Raw genomic sequence first — 22,724 nt, 5'->3', positions numbered from 1 at the left:
ACAAATGATGTTGATGAAATTATTTCCAAAATGGTAACAACCCCTACGAAGTTCTAAATGAAATACAGTATAACATTTCCCTACTTTATATATATGTATTACTTTATATACTAATAGCAACTAGGAATGTTAGTATATGTAAAAACTGTACAAAAAAACCCTTTACATGTAAAATGTAATTAGGTCTTAGGCTCAGATAATTTAGAAATGGAAATTTAACCTGTTAGGATGTTCTGGGGATAGCCAAAGTTACAAGGGCAATTCTTTGTGTTGCAGGACTACCCTTTGCAAAGTGAACTCACCCTGTTCTTGACCCCAAAAGCATCTCTCCAAAATTGTGATAATCGAAAGCATCCCCACAATTTTCCAGAATGTCCTGGGGATGAGAGAATACTACAGTCCCTGTGGAGAACCACTGTAGAGAAAGTTCTCAGATGCTCAATAACAACCCCAAAGGTCCACTTACTGGATCCTAAAATAAGCATACTGTACCAAAAGCCTTCATTGTAAAGATATTTACAGGCATACCTCCTTTCATTGAGCTTCACAGTTTTTACAAACTGAAGGTTCGTGGCAACCCTGAATAGATCAAGTGTATACGCCTCATTTTTCCAACTGCATCTGCTTATTTCGTGTCTTTGTGTCACATTTTGGTAATTCTTACAACATTTCAAATTTTTTCATTGTTATATTTGTTATGGTGATCTCTCATCAGTGATTACAACTCATTGAAAGCTCGAATGATGGTTAACATTTTTCGGCAATAAAGTATTTTGGGGGGGTTTAAACTCATGGCCCTGAGATCAAGACCTGAGGCTGAGATTAAGAGTTGGATGTGTAACCAACTGAGACACACAAGTGCCCCAGCAATAAAGTATTTTTAATTAAGGTATGTACTTTTTTGGGGACATAATGTTACTGCACACTTAATAGACTCCAGTATAAACCTAACTTTTAAATGCACTGGGAAACCAAAAAATTCATTGGACTCGCCTTATTGCCGTATATATGCAATGGTCTGGAACTGAACCTACAATACCTCTGAAGTATGCCTGTATATAACTCCAGAAGGAGTGATAGATGGACTCCCTGGAGTTCATCAAGCAGCCAGTTTCTACCTAGTGGGGATGCCCTTCCTTCAGGCTATCACACCATGTCTAGCTACAGGAATGGCTCCATAGGAGTTCAGATTCACATTACTACCTAGGAAAGTATCTTGAACTGTTTGTGCATCTGAGGTTAGCTGGATAAACCTCTCTTTACCAACATAATCCAACTCCCTGGCTCTGACTTCGATATCACCTACTGTGACCCAATCTTCCGCCCTTCTCTGCCTTCCCAAACTCTTCTGCTCTGTTCTCTAGAGATTTATCAGTAAACTCTTCATACAAGTCTCAACTTCTTTCACTGTTCCCTCAACTTCCTTCTCTAACTGAAGCCTGGCAGTGTCTTCCAGAAATTGTACTCCCTGTAGCCCTTAAAAGCAGAAGCCGTTTATTTTCCCACGTCTCACATCCTTATAGGTGGGTTAACTATTTATCTTCCTTGCTTCCCACTGCCAATCCCATACCATTTCTTCTTTGCTGTCCTTTCAAAAATCATAACCCCTCAGAAATTCATACCATCACTCTTCCCAAAGCTGACATACACACTCTCCTGGTCAAGTCCCAGAGCTCCCAGTCTTCTTCTCGACTACTAATACACTTCTGCCATCATTACCTCACCCACATTGATCTTTTCCTCTATTCCACCTCGGCCACCACTCCTGTGATTATACTCTAGCTCTTGCCTTCACTGGTAATTGTGCCACCTCTGACATCTACAAATCAAGCATCTCACTTTTTAACCCCCACCGTTCTCCTGACTTAGTTTCACCTATTCTAGCACCTCCCTCCCACAGAGCCTTTTATTTCAATGACTCCTACCACTCTCCCACTATTTATCAGCTCCCTGATGTCTTCTTTCCCTGCCCACCCAGTTTAGATTCCATGGTCTATCATGATAATCTATCTCTCATCCCTCTCTTCTTCCTTTGTACGTGCTGGGCAAAACTTCACCCTAAAAAAACCCCTACTGTATACCTACTTGGTGCTTGAACTCCAGTTTAAGGCTTGCATTCAACTGCTCAAGTGAGCTGACTGGTCTCACGTTAAACGATCACAAATATTGAGCCTTCAGCTAGTTCTTCAATCATACCACATTTCTCTAAGTTAGCTTTCCCACACATATCTTCGTCTCTCTTAAGGTAACCCCGCCCCCACTCTGAGGTGATGACCTCACCTCATACTTCACAGAGAAAACAGAACCATAGGATGAATTACCTCATCCTCCCACTGCCAAGTCTAACAACAGAACTGTATTTTCCCCTCACATACCTGCCTTCTTCTTACTTTTAAAGAGGAAGAAGTATTTCTGCTCTAATTAATGACCAATCCCCACTGTGAAATTAATCCAGGCAAAACAGTTTGAAGGAAATAGTTTTAAAAAAACAAAGTGCCAAGTAGAAGAGGGGATAGGATTATTTTATCTTTCTTGACAACATCATTCCAACTAATACACTAAGTCTAAACTATTTTAACATTTTTGTCTACTAATTCTATTACCTGGGTTATTTCTGTCTTTTTCTGTTGATTACTTTTTTTCCTTAGTTGTTGGTTGTATTTTCCAGCTTCTTTGCATACCTGGTAACTTTTTTTTTTTAAGATTTTATTTATTTGACAGAGAGAGAGAGCGAGATAGCGAGAGCAGGAACACAAGCAGGGGGAGTGGGAGAGGGAGTAGCAGGCTTCCCGCCGAGCAAGGAGCCTGATGTGGGGCTCGATCCCAGCACCCTGGGATCATGACCTGAGCTGAGGGCAGATGCTTAACAACTGAGCCACCCAGGCGCCCCGCCTGTTAACTTTTTATTAGACGCCAAAAACTAAGTTTTGTGTTGTAGGACCTTTTCGTATTCCTTTGCACATTTTTGGGCTTTTTCTGGGACACAATGAAGTTGCTTGAAATTAGTTTGATCCTTTTGAGAACAGTGTTTAATCTTTGTTAGGCTGTATCCAGAACAGTCTTTAAAGCTAACTGGGGCCTACTACTAAGGAAGTAACTCTTTTGAGAACTTTTATCTGACACCCTGTGTATTAGGATGTCTTTCTGCTCTGGCTAGTGAAGACACAACATATTCCCAGCCCTATGTGAGCTCAGAGAACTGTCCCTCCTAGTTCTTTCCAACTGCTTTTCCTTCAGCCTCTTTAGTTTCCTCACAGAGGCTCTGATCAGTTTTTAGCTACACTCAAGGAGACACGCTCTGTGCATGTCTGACAGCCTGCCCTGAAGTCACTTCAGCTTCTCCAAACTCTGGAATTTTCTCTCTTCAACTCAAGGAGGCTGTCAGGGTCTATTTGGGATCTCCTCTACCTATGCTTTCAGCCTGGAAACTCTCTAGGTAGAGACGGGGAAACCGAAGGCTAGATCTGTTTCCCTTGTTTCTGTCCCATCTTCCCTTTGTGTCTGCTGGAAATTTGTGACTCATTTTTAAAAAATTAATTTATTTTAGAGAGAAAGGGAGAATGCATGAGCACACACAGGGAGGGGCTGAGGGAGTAGAGAGAGAATCTCAAGTAGACTCTGGAGCGTGGAGTACGACGTGGGGTTCGATTTCACAATCCCAATATCATGACCTGAGCCAAAATCATGAGATGGACACTAAACAGACTGAGCCACCCAGGCACCCACCCTATTGTGACTCATTTTTAAAAGAAATCATTTGTTGATTCCCTAGCCCACTCCAGTCACGGTCTTATTTTTTCTGCTTCTTTTCATAGCAGAACTATTGCAAAGAGTCGTCTATACTTGCTATGACTCCTTTATTTATCTTTCATTATTTCTTCTATTCTCATTGGGCTTTCCTTCCCATTACTCCAAAAAATAGGCCACTGGCACACATCTAATCAAACAATCATCCTCCCCTTACTCATCTTCCCAGTGGACAGTTAACCAATGTCCTTCTTTTTTGAGACCCTTTGATCCTTGTCTTCTTCCTACTTCTCTATTAGCTATTCCTCTAGCTGGGCCCCAAGGCACAGCTTTAAAAATCATCTATCTCCCAAAGACTTTCAAGTTTACAGTACCAACCCATGACTTCTACATTTTACAGCTGTAGTGCAGACTGTTTTAATGCACTATGTTCTTACATATCCAGTTAAATATGGACAAGAGGCACTTTAAACCAAACACGTCCGTTCTTTCAATATCCTCCCTCCTCCAATTTTCTGTATCTCAGTAAGTGGCCCAATCATCTATCCATCCAGGTGCTCCAGGTAAAAATCAGGAGTTAATGCTTGATTCTTTTTCTCCATCCCTAGTACATTCAAATTCACCAGCAAGTTCTGCTGGTTCTACCTTCAAAATATACCTCAAATCCATCCACTTCTCCTCACCTCCACTACCACCACCTTAGTCAAAGTTACCGTCAACTCTCATTCTTGCCATTATGGCTCATTCTCCCACATGGTGGCAAGAATAATCTTGAAAACACACAATTCATATCATGTCACTGCTTTGCCTGAAATTCTCTAATGGCTTACTTCATTTCAAAACAATATAAACTTCTTGTAGTAGCCTATAATACCTAACCAGATTTGGACCCCTGACTACCCCTGGTCCTCAGTCTCATACTACCCTACCCTTTTTTCACTTTGCCCTCGTCATACTGGTCTTCTAATTCCTACCTCAGGCTCTCTGCATCTATGGGTCTCTTTGCCTGGAATGTTCTTCATCCAGATCTTCTTCACAGGGTTGGCTCATTCCCACCATTCAAGTTTCAGATCCAATGTTTCTTGACCATCTATGCAAAGAAAACTCGATCTTCCTTCTACCTGAAATTATCTTGTTCCACTGCCATGTAAAAGTTATATTTTTTACTTTCATTTGCCTTCTTTTTGGTGCGTTTTCCCATTAGAATTCATTCAATTAAACAAATCAAACCCTTACTACATGCCAGGCACTATTTTGGGTGCTGAAAACACATCAGTTAAATAAAGTTAGACAAAAATTCCTGCCCCAATAGAGCCTACCATATTCTAGAACATAAGATCCATGAAAAAAGGAACTCTGTTTGTTTAGTGTTGTATCCATAGGGCCTCTAATAGTCCTTGCCTCAAAGCAAATGCACAAATATTTGCTACAAAAGTGAATCAAAATGGATTTATCTCCATTTTCTCAGTCTTTGTACAACAGACATACCTTACCTCAAATATCTCCACTTATTAGAATAATGATCAAATTCTTGCTTTAGACTTCCAAACAGCCATATTTATATTTTGTTTCCCTTCACCCTCCATGACATTACAAGTAAAACACATATTTGCAACCATCACTACAAGATTCTAGCTCCAATTTCAAATTCTCATAACAATAAAAGCATCGTGACTACAGCACCCATTTATATTCTTTAAATCCTTTAGAACCTGTGAGCCTTCCTAGACTAAAATGAAACCAATTATCCATGCACCCAGACTACCTTTATTTCTGTGTAAATTATGCTTATATAATATGCAAATGAAATCATTAACTAAATCAAGATTGAATGACTATTCTATAACCACATAAAGCTCATCTGGAAACAGACTTAAATTTATTGGTAACATACTCATTACAACAGGAAATTTTCGTAGCCTTGCTTCATTTTGCAGTTAAGAAAATCTGGGTGAGTGTGTCCATGTATGCACACACTCAACTCTTGGAACCTGGATGAAGCCTTGAGTCTAAGGTTGATTTTCCCAATTATTACCTAAACTTAAAGACACCCTTTTTGCAACTATATACAACTCTAAAAGAAAAAGAACACATCTAACACGTTCATATCAGATAATCCCCAAATACAAGGGATTGTGTAAATGTAGTTTTTCAGAATCAAGAAAAAGGCCATTCTAGACATTCAATTAGTATTTGGTTATAACAAAAGTCATCTATACAGCATTTTTATCTACCCTACCTTATTCACTCCTTGGAGCTACCTCGTCAGAGTAAGTCAGAAGACCGCAGACACAGAAGACACTGAAGTTCACTCAGTAAGGTCAAGTGATTTGTCAAAGGCCATAAAAGCCAAACTACATTTTCTCAGAGAATATACAACTGCTACTTGTGATTCCACGATTATGAAAATAATTCATCCCAATATATAAAAAGACTTGAAACTGTATTAAATCATCCACGGGACGCTTTACTTATTTTCAAAGGAGCTAGAAGTTTACTGAATACACTACAAGGAAGCAGCAGGCAGGACAGCAGAGAGGCCGTCTGCCCATCCATGGGCTGTTTTAAACCTCATGTTATCTTTGCCCCTGGATTCACTCTAAGGCCATGTTCTATTTCTTCAGCCAGAACTTGCTATACTGAAATAAATTCAAATAAAATGATGTGCTTTAATATGTTGCAAAATTGAGCCAACTATGCCACCGTGCATAACTGAAGCAGAACCAAACTTTTCAAAGATAACTTCCTAACAACAAATAATTGAGGAAGAGTTTTATCTTTTGAAGAACTGATTATACCCCCATTCATCATAGCTACAACTCAAATAATGGGTCATAGTAGATTTAATTACAACATGTTTTTGTTTTCATCCACCTACTACTGAGAGGCTGGTGGATGAAATTCACTTCATATATATTTAAAGGAATAAAGTTGGGTCTCTGTTATGTTTAAAATACTATAATAGAGGGGCGCCTGGGTGGCTCAATCATTAAGCGTCTGCCTTCGGCTCAGGTCATGATCCCAGGGTCCTGGGATGGAGCCCTGCATCCCTGCTCTGCAGGAAGCCTGATTCTCCCTCTCCCACTTCCCCTGCTTGTGTTCCCTCTCTCGCTGTGTCTCTCTCTGTCAAATAAATAAATAAAATCTTTAAAAAACAAACAAACTTAAAAAAATACTATAATAGCTCAAAATCACTACCTATAATCACAGGCTTTAAGTTACATAAACTTGATCAAGAAAGACTTGCCACAATTTATAAATGTGCTAAAGACAACACAGTTACCTTCAGGTAACTGACTGAAAGTAGTTTTAGCAATTTATGTAAAACATTTGAATCATTTTTCTTATTGATTTCCCAATAAATTGATATAATCTTACAGAAAAGGCATTATAAAATACTAATGTAAATCACCCCTTAAGGATTCAAAAGTTTACTTTAAAAAGTAAAAGACATACTCTAGTCCCTGTCTTTAGAAGTATTTCCTATTTTCATACCACTTTTGCACTTAAAAACTCACAACTCATTTTATTCCCAAATTACAATATAAAATTCTCATTTCCTTGTTATCTTAAGAAGCAGAATCACAAACTATACCATCATTCCATGGTATTATTGCTCCTTTTAAAAAGCTATCTTCTGTTTTAAACTTACTGTTTTGACCAAGTGCTGATAACAAACACCCCTAACTTTTCAGGAAAACTGAATCATATAGTCAGACTCCACATTTTTATATATACAAACAGAACTCCTGTCATTAGCTATGTATGTACATAGACACATATATCTTTCATCTGTTTAACTTTACTACCACCACATACCATGATGTAGAAAGCAAAATATAAAACTAAAACCTAGTTTTTAGGGGTGTTGGTTTAACATTCAATCTAACCACAAATTCATGAATGTGTAAACACAGGTTATTATTCCTTGTTTACAAAATTTAAGCTATCCTACATTTAGATGATATTTTTAATTAAGTACTGTTAATTAAGAAAAAGAAATGGTAGTTTAGCACAAACTCCATTACAGATCACAAAGCATTCACAAAACATGATTAGATATGTAAGCCTGTCAGCTGTCATTACTATTGTTTTATAAGCAAATGAAGTCTAAGTACAAATGGTACTAATCCAAAATTTTAAATATCAAATAGTACACTGAAAGAAGAGCTCTTTAGGCACCTAGAAATTATAGTTTTCAAGAGGTTCCTTTTGCATTTAAGAGTACTCAGTCTCTTCCTGAGTTGCCTATTAGCTTTTCTCAATTATCTTTCTCCTATTAATAAGTCTATATAATTGTCATACTGATAAACCAAAATAACTTCATTTGAAATTTCTAGAAGTAACACTTAACCTTGAGCTTTATGCTCCACCTCATTACCAATACTTTGAGAAACTGTTGACAAATACGAACTTTTCTCCTAGAAAAATAAACCATCACAAAATTTTATATGTATACTATGGGAATTCATTACTTTCAGGATCATTTCCACATAATCCTTAGAACTGCAGCTTAGAAACTTCTACCTAAAAATATCTTGGTAGGGAGTGGCACTGGGCTGGCTCAGTCGGTAGAGTATGTGACTCTTGATCTTGGGGTCATAATTTCAAGCCCCATGTTGGGTGTACAGCTCACTTAAAAAAAAAGTAAAAATTAAAAAAATCTTGGGAGGGTAGAAATTAAATTTTACTACTGTTTTTCAATTATCTTTGATTTTAAATAGACTATTTGCTACTTAATGCAAAATAACTGTTTCTAATTCAAATTATTTGAAAAAATTAAACTTTGCTCCTACAGTAATTGAGATTTCACATATTTTTCTTCACTTCCAAAGCAGAGGGAGAACTCTAGATTAATTTTACAGCTCCCAAGGACTAAAAAAGCTTAGTTTGTAAAATTTTAAAGAGAGAAAAAGATTCTTGTCTCTTTCAAAAAAAAATGAGAAATCAAACTTTTAAGTTGATCATGTAAAGTGATTTAACTTTTTATAAAATAGGAAAACTAGACTTTAACTTTTGAAAATGTAGTGCTTATTTTTCCTCACATCAGAGATATGTACATATTTCCAATTTCCCCTTAACTAAAAACAAAAAAACCTGCCCACTTTATATAAACGGTCCTTAACTTGGGTTTAATCACATTGTATACAGGACCAAAATGAAAGGTGGTAGTTTTAAGAGGAGCGAAAGGGAGGTGTAAGAGACCATTTTGTCTGGTTAGAACCCTACTAAAACAAGGTGTTGGATTGTAATGGTTAGACCCTACTTCTAACAGTCTCAGAGGTGGCTGTATAAGGTAATATCAGTGTGGTATCATTAATATGTTAATTATATCACATATCTTACCCAAACGAGACTAGGTAATGGGAGTAGAAAGGTTAACTCTCCACTTCTAATGGAGCCACAATGCCCTAGACATCCCAATGAAAATGTTATACTATTGGAACCAGGTAGCTCCAATTTGTCGAAGCTTTAATATCACTTTAAAACCAACGTTTTCAGAATGTCTTTCCTAAAGGGTAAGTATCCGTAAGGGAAAATTTTAATTTAAAGCTCCAATTTTGACCAAATCAATTTTAATAAAAACATATCAATAGTACTGACATCTTGTAAAAGCTACATTTTCAATTAAAGGTGAAGCTGTGGCACTGAACTTAGTATTTGAACATTCCTAACTTCAAAGTTAAGATCTCAAATTTACGATAATCTTAATAAAAATGTTCAAGTATTACAATGGTGCAACATCTGCCCTTTCAACTTGCTTAAACTTTTGTCTTTTTTAACCCCCAAAGGGACTCATTTATCTCACTTTAGAGCTGACAGTCTATTGATTTCCTATTTAAAAATTACTTCTGGGGGTGCCTGGGTGACTCTTGACATCAGCTCAGGTCTTGATCTCAGGGTCGGGAGTTTGAGCCCCACGTCAGGCTCCACCCTGGGCATGAAGCCTACTTAATGTCTAAAACTCAGTCAAGTCCTTCAATTTATTACAATCTGGAGTTATTTTTCAATCCAACAGTGATAAAAAAAATAAATTTTAAAATTGAGTTAAGTCATTTTTGGGCGGGGAACTGAGGATTTCTGTTTAAAGTTGTTTCTTAAAAATTAAAAGAGGCATGCCTAATTAAGTCAATGTGTTCAGCTTACATTATTAAAATTGGTTAAATGGGAGTACATTAACAAGTTTTATTTTCTCAATATTAAGACCTAAAATTTGTTATTCACCACAGAAACAAAATATGGTAACTATTACCAGATACAGTTTACATGACAACTCTGCAGATACATCTTGATCATGAAATGCTTTCTTAATCAGGTGGTGTATACAAAACTGTCCTCATTTAAGTCTGCCCCATTTTTCATGATCAACATACCGTTATACTTTTCCTAAACTAGACGCTCAGTTAAGGTTCTAGGGCACTCTGACCTAAGAGACACCATAAATAATGTCAGTCAAAGGCAAAAGTTTGTTTTAACCATTTATCTTTTTAAGAAGTATATCATGCTTCAGCAAATTATCAAAAAGTTTTGTTTTTCTAAGGTTAGCTCAGAATTCAACTACCTTTATGCTTAGTCTACATTTTCAGTATCGTGTAACATGCTACTTTCAAACACTGTGATTTATATGGCCAACTACTACTGACAGCGGGAACCACAGGACTGTACAGCAGCAATTTATCTGGTACTGTTTACATTCTTCTATTAAATTCAGTATCTGTTCCTTAGGTCTATGCTTCAATGATCATAGTTTCAGTTGTATGTAAAGTGAAATAAATTCTAAACAGATGATGGAAAAGGAAGTCTGAAAGAAAAAAATCCCTCATGTCCCTCAGAAATAAGAGATTCCACATGTTACTAATGATATCCACTGCACTATAAAATGTCGAAATTATTTCTGTGAACAAAAACTATCTGTAAAATTTAACAAGTATTGATACTTCAGTGGAGCTCAGCTCTAATTTCAGGTTGTAGCTCTTGGACTATTCAAAGTATTCACAGAAGCAAGACTCAACTAAATGTCTAAAGTGTACTGTAGTGCTACCTTGCTTTTATCAAAGCTCTCCCCACCTTCCTTGGCTGCAAAACAAGAACTATAAATTAAATTCCAAGGCAGTGTAACACCAGCACCCCAACTTGAAAGTATTATCTGTAAAACTTATAAACAGAAACAAAAAATAAAACCAAAAGACAAGATTCTGCAGTCACAAGTACTTTAATTTTTAAAAACAAATCACTTATTAAAAAATAAACAAATGGCACCAGTCTACTCTAAAGTTGATACATGTAAAATAAATTAAGAGGTTCTGTCTCATAAAGTGCTGAAAAGTCAGTACTACACTAGACAATCTCAACTACTACATACACTTATCACTTAGCTTATCTGTAAAGTTAGATTTAAAACACTACTCTCAAAAGTAACATTCAACTGTCACAACTATTTTACTTGAAAAGGTTAAATAACCCAAACAGTTTAAACAGCTTTATTTTCAAAATCAACATTACAAAACATAATTTCTACATTTAAAATTCTTACAGTACCAAATAGAAGTATTACAGTACAATTTTCCACAAAATTGTAGCACACAAATCCAGCGACTCCTTGATTTCCTTGAACTGTCAATACACTGCACCCTGTTTAAATGGCTGTACCTGAAAACCAAGGTATGCAATTCCTTAGGATTAGAAGTCATCAAGTTATACTGTCAAGGATCTGGGGGAAATGAGAGGAAGATTCTATTATCCTTGTGTCTGAACCCAATTTCTACAACAAGGTAAAGCCACAGCTATGATAAAATGTCTATTAGGTGTAAACAGTTAAATACTGAAACCCACCCGATTTAGACATCTCAATGTTAAGATTTCTGTAAATGAACTCACTTAACTTTAGTTCTGTTATCGATAAGGAAGGACCCTCTTTCGAAATCTAGATCTATAACATCTTCTTAAATTGGGTCTTTTCTTCCCCTACGTTGAGAAAACCAGAAAGAAGGCGAACTTACACTTTATTAAAAAAAAAAAAAAAGACAATACTAGAGTTACAGGCTTTAGAAGAGCTACGTACTCCAAATAAGTCTGCAACATAGTCTCAAAGATCAAAGAAAAAGTCTGGGATAGTTTATTATCCTCCGATTAATCAGAATTGGGGAGGAATGAATGCAGAAGTCCCAGAAAGAGGATACAGAAATTAAGTCTTATCTTCTATGAAAGTCAGTCATCCGGGCAAATACGCCGTACCCTCGACATTCTATTGCAGCGGGTGAAGGGATCATAAACCTCACAGACGTGCTGTCAACATTACAGGCCCCACTGAGCCCAGCCACCTCTCCAGGCCACCGGGAAGTGAAATTCCCCCACAGTGCACGGAACCTGCGCTCCCCCGCGCCGGCAGCGCGCGAAGACCGAGGTGGCCCTAGAACGCCACCCAGCGGCCTGCGGAGAGGGCTGCAGGCGGGTCCTCCGCGGCTCCCGGCTCGCCGCACCCCCACCGCCACCCAGCCCGTTCCCCTCTCCGGATGCACAAGGCCCAACCCAAGAACTAAGACCACAAAATGGCTGCCGGCAGCTTCGTCACGTGACCCCTTTGTGCCTTTCGGGCTCCCGAACTCCGCGGGACCCGGGTACAAGTGGCCGGGGTCGGCGGGTGGCCTTAGAGGAGGCCCCGCCGGGCCGCGGCGGCCGGGGGTCGAGGCCGGGGGAGGCGGGGTAAAGGCCCGGCCGGCGACTGAGAGTCGGCGGCGAAGAGAAGATGGCGGCCATTTTGTGTGGGTATGCTGCTCCGCCGCCGCCGCAGGCAGCAGAGGGAGCGGGGCCTGGCGCTGGGTCGGACAGGGGAGTTAACACGTACCGACTCCTCTTCCTTCTCCATTCCGGTGGGCATCTGCGGCACGGCCCGGTTTATCGAGGCGTATTCGTGCAGGTCGGGCAGATCCTCACAGCGGAAAACCGGCAGCGGCTTCGAGGCGTCTAGCGCCCGCGCCCGAAACGACAGTTTACTCATCTCAGGCGCAGCAGATACCTCTCCGCTCTGGGGAAACGGCCCCGGCCAGCGGGATCATGGAGAACCGGGGGTTCGGTCCCCACTCGCCTACCGCTGCCGGGGACTTGAGGGGCGGAGCGCAGAGCCCGCCGTCCGGGCACTAACACCAGCGGGGAGGGTGGGAGGCTGTGCCGCTCCGCTCCTCTCTCGCTCGCTCTCTTCAATACGCCATGGCCAACATGGCGGACATTAAAACTCAACTGTGCGCTCTTCAGCCAACCCCAGCCATTCCCCACACTGCATCGCGCAGCGGCGCGGGCACGCGGGGGGGGGGGAGCGCGGGCTCGAGGCCGGGCGCCGGCACGGAGCGCGCGTCCCGCCAACCCCCGGCGCCCGCCGGCCTCGCTGCTCGCGGCCCCCACCCTCTGCGGGCCCGGAGGCGGACGGGCGGGACCGGGCAGACTGGGCGCTCGGACGCCGGGAGCCGGCTCCTCGGTCCTCCTCTCCCTCTCGGGCACGCGCTCACTTTCTCACGCTCGCTCCCTCCCAGCGCCGTTTTCTGACAGGCGAAGGTGCAGGCAAACTATGTCCACCCGCACGCCGGCTTTGCGAAAGGCAACGGCGGGAGAATTGCGGGGTGGTGCTCTTGCCCCGGGGTAGGCGGGCTCGGCACCTGTCACCCCAGCCAGCTGCCGGCGCGAGGGGCGGGGGAGACGCCGGGGGGCCAGAGCCGCCCTGGGTGGGGGTTAGGAGGGGCGCTCCAGAGGCGCAGCGCACTGGTGGCAAATTCAGTGGGTGAACGTATGTCTTAGTTATCGCTGCTTTTTAGGTCTTTAAAACAAAAATACAAACGAAATTGGGGGCAAAATGCTACTTTGGGTGAACTTTTACCAGCGATTATTTTTACGTCTAAAGAAACTCTGAATTATAATATTTGACAGGCTCGGCCGCACATCATTGGTCAGTTCCATCCACTGGGTTTAATATAAACGGTAAACATCCTACTCTGTTCCAAAGTAGGTGTGTGTGTGTGTGTGTTTTAATTCTTGCATTTTACCTACCCATATTCACTTTTATTGTAATTGAAGCAAAAGGAGTTATCATCGGACACTGTAACCTTAAGGGAAAAAAATTAAAGCAAGACCTACTTCAAAATTTTAGAGCCAATTCGTTATATGTAGCTCATGATTTTGTTTTACTGAAAGAAAATGCTGCTTCAACATAGCCATGGGTTCACACTTATTTGTTTTCTGAAAAACTTTCTAAAATTGAAAAATATAAAGGCCGTAGTGCTTCTGCCAAATCAAAAAAGAAAAAAAAGAGGGAAAGCTGTATTATTGTAGAGATTTAGACGGATGTGATTGATTATTTGGTTTATATTACACATGAACATTGGTATCTAGAGAGCTCTTTCCAGTGGAATATTTTAAAAATCCAGAAAGGCTGTTGGGGTGGGTTTAGTAGGTTTGCCAGCAAAATTTCAAACATAAACATTCACTGAGATACAAAAATGTTTTATAAGTCTGCTTTTCTCGCTGGGGGCTACATAGTAAAAATAGTCACTATTCTTAAATACCGGGTTGGACAGGAACTGTTACTTGCTTAAGGCACATAGGCAAACTGCTATCTTCCAGGTTGGTTTTGCTACACTGCCAGGTGGGGAGAAGACAAGGAGTGCATAGATTGCAGTTCTCAAAAATTACCCTCAAACTCATACTGGCAACTTCCCTCTGTGAGGCGGAGGGACTTGCATCTACATTTCCTATACTAAAACTGCATTTATTCAATGAGCAAACATTTACCAAGTCCTCATGGCCTTCTAAGTATGCTGCTGATTGTCACCCACAGAGCTCATGGAGAAGGACCTGTAGATGACAACTGCCACACCTGGAGTAAGTGTTATGATGAAAGCGCATGCTATTGTGGGAACAGGCAGCAGCTCTAATGAGAGCATTCAGGGAAGGTTTTTTGGAGGAGATGATATCTGAGTCAAAATTGTGTAGGATAAGTATGAGTTAACCTTGCCAAAAAATGAAGAGAAGAAAAGTAGATTAGGCAAGGGAAGCAGCATGTGCGAAGGCAGCCACGAGAGCCCCTGTCATATTCTGGGAGCCTCAAGAATTACCAACCATACTGTGGAACAGATACCTATTTAGGCAGGTTTAAGAGTTCTGGCTCAATATTAGTATAGTAGTCCTCTCCAGCCCGCAATATTAGATTTCTGAAAATCCTACAAGTAGAATCCTGTTGATTTTACAAAAGACTTCATAGAGCAAAGTCTTTACAGATTCTGTGGACTAATAAGACTTTCTAGAACAAAACAGGGTCTTCAGTTATGAGTGAACCACCAAGGAAACAAATAATATATATTTTTAAACTGCATTAAAATAACAGCTTATGGGTAACATTTTCTGTATCCCTAATGGGCACTGTACAAATCAGTTCCTTGTTGTCTAGAGATTCTAGAATCATCCTCCATGGCAGGTCCGGAGATATGCTTACAAATTAAGTTTGCCTTTTTGCAGATAATACGCCTGCTGAGAGACATTTTCTTTTTGCATCAATTCTCCATCCAGCTCAATGCCCTGGATTTCTGACTCCCAGTCCTACTGGTTTCCCAAGGACCCAAGGCTGGAGTCCCAAGCCTCATAACTCAATTCACTTCCCTCCCTCCTCAGGGGCAGGAGTGCAGCAATAAAGGTTCAGGTTTCAATGTAGGGAATACAAGTGAGATTCTGATCAAGGGATACCCAGTTAACCAAATGACCAGTACAAGGCAGTATAGTGAAGTACAGTGCTATGGGAGTTCAGAAGGAAAAGTCAGTTCCCGCTGGGCTGATCAGACAGCATGGAGAAGCTAGCGTGTGATTTGGTTGTGAAGGATGACTAATATTCCAGTTGGCAATGGCAATGAACTGGTAGAAGAAAGGGTATTCATGGGAGAAAGCAGCTGTTTGAACAAAACAGTGAGAGGAGGCAACTGGCTGGTGTGTGAAGATGAGAAGGTTTATTTGGCCAGAGTTCAGTAGGAGACTCTGACAATAAACCAGGTATATGGTAAAGTGGGTAAGAAGATGGGTTGAGGGAGTAGGGGTAGAAAGTAGAGATAAAATTTTTATGGTGATAATAATTACTTACAATATCATCATGATGAAATGTGCTTCATTTCAATTTATACCAAATACAGAACTTCTGCTGAAAACACCAAAAATGTGTGAAATGCAACTGCTCTGGCACTGCTTTTTGCTATATATAAGAAACCTGAAATATGGTTCTGAATTTTAGTTCATGTCCAATATGTGCCCAAGTCTTATTATTTATTCTTGGAAATTGTACCCAAGATTCGTTTCCTTATTTCCATTCCCACTGTCTCAACCATAGTCCCAGCTCTCGTCACTTCCCGCCTAGCAACGACCCCCAATCCAATTCATCCTTTATTCATGCATTTCTTCCATAAACTGCTATTAACCACCTCCTTTACAGGAAACTGCAGTACTCTCATAGTGGTTAGTGGTAATCAACAGTGGCTGGAAGAAGCTTTGGTTCCTGGGAATATGAAGAACACAGTACAAACTGCCCTTTAGGGCTTCATAGTGCATGCCACCAAATCAGTGTGCCTAAATCCTCATTCCATGTGTATCCTCCCCTGCCCAAGTCACTTATTTATATCTGCTCTTTATTTTGCCCATTAGATAAAGCCTTTTTTTTTTGGTATTGTTGTTAGGGTGCCTTGATAACTCTAACTCTGTTCAACATAATTTCCCATTATTGCCTAAGACAAGCTCTTCACTCTGGCTGCTAAGTCTCATCACCATCTTTAGAAATCATCATGTCTTTCCTGCCTCCAGATTTTCATTCATTCCTTTCTCTCTATTCTCCCTGTCCAGCTTCAGACTGACTGCATATTTCTAGGCTGACCGAAATGTTACCTCACAGGAATGTTTTGAAGATTCAATAAAATGATCCATGTAAATATTTAGAATGGTCTCTGACCCACAGTAAACCTTCAGTAGTTGTAAACTATTGTTATTACCCTTCAAAATCCAATTCAAATATGTCCTCCATGAAATTTTGACTACTTAATTTCTCTGGGTTCTAATTTCCTAGTCTGAAGAGTGAGAGGTTAGGTGAATTCAAAGTAATTCTTCTTAAGCCTACACCATTCTTTCTCCTCTCTGAACTCCTATTACACTTGCAATCAGTAAGAATAATAACCACCATTTACTATGTGCCAGGCAATGCAGAAGTACATTTTAAATACATTATCTCATTTAATTTTCATGAGAGTCCTATGAGATCTGTTCTGTTAGAGAGGTTGCAAGACCTGCTTGTGGTCACAAAGTTGGTGAGAGGCAATGCTGAGATTGAAATCCCTAGTATCAGACTCCAGAGTCAAGCACCCATGACCAGATTATAAAGTGAAATGAGGAGTGAAGTAGAAGGGAGGAAAGAGAGATGTTGAATATGGGCTAACCTTTCAGGAGGCTTGGCAATGAAGGGAGGAGAGGTAGAGACAAAGGGACAACAGATTTTGTTGTTTTTGAAGGTGGGAGAGATGTGGGCAAGTTTGTACACTGAAAGCAAAGAATCATATAAATGGATTAACTTTAGAACTGTCTTCCTCTGAGGCAAGAAGGAAGGAGGGCAAGAATGGATAGTGATCCAAAGAAGATAAACTCTCTTCGATGGAACAATAAGATTTAAAAAATCATGATGCCAGTTTTGTTAGCAGGAGTCTAGATTCGTCATTCCTTCAAACATTCAACAAATATTGACTGGATGTTTACTAAGAATGAGGTAAAGCAGTTTGTGCTGGAGAACAATGACAAATAAGACATGATCCCTATAGCCTCACAGAGCCAATAATAAAGTGATATATTGCCTTTACATTTAATTGGGAAAATATGAAGCTAATTTCTTTAAAATGTGTGAATGGATAATGATCTCAACATGAGACAGTGATACAGTGCTATCATTGAAAGCATTGTGCAAAAGCACTAAATACTGACAATACATTTTTACTTCAAGTTATTTTTCTCAACCTTCTGCTTTTTATTTTCATGATAAGCTATATAAAGAAATGACATCAAAGAATTCTTCCAACATAACATTTAGGGAAATAAAAACTGGAAATACTTTCATGATGTGTTCCCCCCGCCAGGAAATATTGGAAATTAAATATTGCAATTATATTGTAATATATTTAATAGGGTATCAAAGAAACAATATCTGAACTAATTTTCTTTACAGAGTTGATTTATACATGGAATTCTAGGTTTGATATAAAATATTCAGAATATATCCAGAAATAATCTATCTCTACCTTAAAAGAATAAAGGGCAAATTATTATTCTTAGCAAACTGTAGCAGGATGGACTCAGTTATTTCAGTTTACCTACGTCTCCAATACAAAATTTAATGGAGAAAAAAGAAAGAAAAGAAAAAGAAAAAAAATACACAAATTGGGCCTGTTTGAGAATGAATTAGAATATTTTTAAAAATTCACAAAATGGTGCCAGCAGTATTGAGATTTAAAAATTAAAAAGATAATGAAATATAATACATCTTATTGTGTAATATAAAATCCTAAATTTATAGAAAATCTACTTTGAACACAGCAAGGATTTTGCCAAAATTTAGACCATACCCCCGGAAAAAAAAAAAGGTGATTAGGTAAGTCTATCCATTTTTAGCACTTGGATTCCTTAATTCCCAGGTCCCGTACATCATCTGATCTCCCCCTCCTCCCAATCCTGGTAGGCAGTTGATGAGATCTGTATGGCATTATTTTAAGAGGATCCTACTAGACTACCTGATGCAGCTGGATGCCTAGGTGGGAGTCATAAGCAGGAAATCACTTGAAACTTGAACAGTAACAATTTAGTACTTTAGAGGAATGTCATACATTCTAACAATTAATTTGCCAGAAGAATAAAAGTCCATCTTAGCAAACAAGGAAAACTGAAGAACTAAACCAGAAATACTAAAAAATATTTGGTAGTATTTATCTAAACTGAATTTTGTTAAATTACTATTAACTCATTTAATCTAATGACTGGCACTTACTGACAGACTACTGTGTATAGCCCAGGTGTTAGTCCAAGGTTGTAAGGGGCAAAGGCATAAGAATGAGAGAGTTGGGAGACACCAGAGGAGGGGGCTGAAGGGAGAAGGAAGAAAAGGGAGGGAGAGGGAGGGATAAGGGCAGGCAGTAACCTTTAGGTGTCTTACCGTCTCAGCACATAGAATGTACTATACTTTGAGCACTAGTTTTACCAAGCAACACATACAAATCAGCATGGTATAAGTGGTACATGGGGGGAAGAAATGAAACCTGGAGAAATAAGAGAAAAACCGTTAACAAAATAGAAATTTATGTTGGAAGGTTTAAATCAAATTTATTAGTGTGCGGTAGACAAAAAAAGCCTGACAGGGAAGAGGGCTTTCAAGACAGACTTTTGTAAGTTACTATTGCTTCTGTGATCCAAGGAAGGAAATCATTTTCCTTTTGAAACTTGAAGCACAGAACTATCTTCTCTATTACCTAATAAGTTAGTATTGTTGAAATTTAAAGTTTTACTTTCACTCTATTCTTTACGATCCTGGGAGTAACCGTTGCGCCAATTACTTAGAAAAGCACTCTAAATCCAGTTTCTCCTCTCTTCCCGAATAGGGAAGGAAAAGTGAATAATTTCAACCCCAAGGAGTGAGATTATAGGTGTGAAGAATGATTCATGGAGTGAGAAGAGGAGGGCACGGAGAACATCTAGGAGTCAGCAGAGGGTGAAGAGGTGGGGAAAGAACAGAGGAGGAAGGACAAGGCGCTGGGGGAAGCATGAAGAGAAGCCAGGTGAGGTCGCTATTTCGAGGAGGACCAAAAAGACGGAGGTTGTCACTGGAGATCATAGCAAGCATGACTTCTAGAGGACGCTGTGGGAGGGAAATATACTGTGGTGAGTTGGGACAAACTGGAAGAGGCACCGGCTGAGTGGTGCCTGATGCATGTTCATTAATCATTAATCATTTACCAAGCAAGCCAAAGCCAAGTAAAATTTTGAAGTGATTTCCCAGGACTTTTCTGTGATACTTTCATGGTTACTTGCCCACCCAAGTGAGAACACCTTGAGGCCAAAAATCAGCTTAGCTTCAGGACATAGCCGGCGACAGAGTAGCTAACATCATTAGTGTCTCCCACATTAGACGTAGTAAAAGAAAATGCATTCCATTATTTCACAACAAAATCCTGGTTACAGGAGGAAGTAAAACATATCTACCATCTTTAAAGTTGCAGGAACTAGTAAACAAAAAACCAACCCAATTTATTTCAGTGAGTTAGTGATTAGGATATACGTCATATCCAGATCTTCAGATTTCTTCTGAATTAAGTTTCCCAAACACTAGACTCATCAGCCAAAAAACAACCCAGGTGCACTGTGGTGGAACATGTACTTGGATATTATATTTTGGGTTTAACTGATTTCTTTATAATCAGGTTAACCTTTTGATGTTTTTGTTTCTTCCAGTCTTTCCTGGGTTTTCTTTTATTTTTCATTTGCTTGTTTTGTAATATTGGAATAATACTGAATATTGTTTTGTGGTCCTCACTTCTAAATATAATCTGAGAATAATCTCACCTCATGAAATATTTTTATAAGATTATTTTTTGACAGATACTTATCATATATATATATATACATATATATATATATATATATATACATACACACCATAATTCACTTAAGCACACCCTCCTCAGGGAGGTTTATAGCGTGTACTGACTTTTCTTTATTATAAAGAACACATATTGCCTTAATAGAACATTTAAAATAAACAACAGGTTTGAATTTTCATGGCTTGAGGTGCAGAACAAATATCTGCTGTTCTTTGCTTATTTTTTGTTTTTACTACTTTTGTTTATTTATTTATTTATTTGTTTGGTGGGCAGCAAAGAAAGGTTTATTGAGAGATAGCAAAGAGTACAAAGCTCCCGAGGAGGGAGGGGACTCAAGAGGGTTGCCCTATTTTTTAGTTTTTTTTTTTTTTTAAAGGTTTTTTTTTTAATTTTATTTATTTATTTGAGAGAGAGAGAGAGAGAGAGAGAATGAGAGATAGAGAGCACAAGAGGGAAGAGGGTCAGAGGGAGAAGCAGACTCCCCACTGAGCGGGGAGCCCGATGCGGGACTCGATCCCGGGACTCCAGGATCATGACCTGAGCCGAAGGCAGTCGCTTAACCAACTGAGCCACCCAGGCGCCCCCTATTTTTTAGTTTTTAAATATTTATTTATTTATTTATTTGAGGGGGCAGAGAGAGCGTGCATGCACAGGCACGGGCACACAAGCCGGTGGCAGGGGCAGAAGGCGAGGGAGAGAAAGAGAACCCTGAAGCAGACGCCCTGCTGAGCATGGAGCCCCACTCAGGGCTGGATCCCAGGACCCTGAGATCATGACCTAAGCTGAAACCACGAGCAGGATGCTCAACAGACTGAGCCACCCAGGCACCCCTACCTTTCTTTGAATAACAATAGTGCCAAGTCTGCACAAATGAAGGCTGACAATTTTACTGTCATTCTGAGTTGATGGCAAAATCTAGGTCTTCAGTATCTTAAATATCAACATTTAAGGTCTAAAATGTGTTTCTTACCAGATATCAGTTTAGCATTTTTCTTTTTTTTTTATGATCTTATTTATTTATTTGACAGAGAGAGAGGGAACACAAGCAGGGGGAGTGGGAGAGGGAGAAGCAGACTCCCTGCTAGGCAGGGAGCCCTATGTGGGGTCGATCCCAGCACCCTGGGATCATGACCCGAGCCAAAGGCAGGCAGGTAATGACTGAACCACGCAGGTGCCCCTAGCATTTTTCAAAAGTATGATCCATAAAACATTAATCCCAGAGGTTACATTCTCAGATGAGGCACATAAAAAGTTACATATAAAACCAGTAAGTTAGAAAAATACTGTCTATTATATCTTTCTTTTAAAAATACGTATGCGCTCGCAAGGCATAGGATCAGGACAAGTCCTGCAGAAAAGAAATCTATTTACTAATGCTTATCACAGTATTTTTCAAATTTATCTAACCATGCAACCCCTTACTATGTACTATTAATTATTACCTTTAATTCTATAAAAGCACACTTTGGGAAATTCTAATCTAGGCAATACAAGGAAATGAAAGTTTTTCTAATCAAGTTTTTCATTTAATTGCTTAGTAAGTCTGACATGTGAACTTTGAAAGAAGCATAAAGACCTTATAAATGCAAAGTACTATCCTTATTACCAGTTAAGATTTTTATCCTGCTGAACACAGTGCAAAATAAGACATTTAAGTGTAAAACTGAACAGAATTCTAACCAACACAGAATTAAGCAGATTGCTACTCTTTAGCAATATATTTGGTATTTAACACCAAATTAACCAAATTTTTTAGCTACTTTTCTTTCCCAAAGTTTCTCTATTAAAAAAAGAACATGGTGGGGGCGCCTGGGTGGCTCAGTCGTTAAGCGTCTGCCTTTGGCTCAGGTCATGATCCCAGGATCCTGGGATGGAAGCCCCGCATCACATTGGGCTCCCTCCTCAGCGGGGAGCCTGCTTCTCCCTCTCCCACTCCCCCTGCTTGTGTTCCCTCTCTCGCTGTGTCTGTCTCTGTCAAATAAATAAATAAAATCTTAAAAAAAAAAAAGAACGTGGTGAACCACTCTGATTCAGATTTTTATTCTAACCTAAGCTCTTGGAGCTGCAGTTTCTCCATCCATAAAATAGGAATCAACAGAATCTATAATGTAGGTTGATACATTGATTCAATAAAATCATTAACACAAAGAGTTTATCATGGACCTGACACAAAAATAACGCTCAATAAACATGAGCTATTTTAAAGGACATTTTAATCCTATTTTATCTCATAGATCATTTTATTTTTCTGAGCTTTTCCCCCCCCGGATATACAGTATAAAACAATATTAATTGCAAAGGCTTTCAAAACTCTTAGCTAAGACAACA

At 39.5% G+C, this 22,724-nt stretch overlaps 1 protein-coding gene across 5 annotated transcripts in view; it reads right to left on the bottom strand.

The window, feature by feature from the left end:
• EPC1 (enhancer of polycomb homolog 1) overlaps positions 1–22,724 on the bottom strand; it is a 94,703-nt gene that overhangs the window by 56,234 nt on the left and 15,745 nt on the right. Inside the window, exon 1 of one of the 5 annotated variants that reach the window (XR_012376052.1) lies at positions 12,593–13,332. The exons of 1 other annotated variant lie outside the window; for it this stretch is intronic. Coding sequence is in view for 2 of the 4 variants with exons in the window: in XM_025885779.2 (XP_025741564.1) it covers positions 12,593–12,745 (153 nt within the window). In the remaining 2 variants the exon portion in view is untranslated. Of the gene's footprint in view, positions 1–2,085; positions 2,236–12,592; positions 13,333–22,724 lie in introns of those variants that run through there. 3 more of the 5 variants (XM_025885779.2, XM_025885780.2, XM_073885508.1) reach the window with 3 other exon arrangements.

This window comes from Callorhinus ursinus, unplaced genomic scaffold (genome assembly GCF_003265705.2).
Source record: "Callorhinus ursinus isolate GAN/ISIS: 27379988/994484 unplaced genomic scaffold, GSC_fseal_2.0 scaffold62, whole genome shotgun sequence".
In the NCBI taxonomy this organism is placed as follows: Eukaryota; Metazoa; Chordata; class Mammalia; order Carnivora; family Otariidae; genus Callorhinus; species Callorhinus ursinus.
The sequence above is the reverse complement of the archived record's forward strand: the minus strand, read 5'-3'. Positions and strand labels throughout refer to the sequence as shown.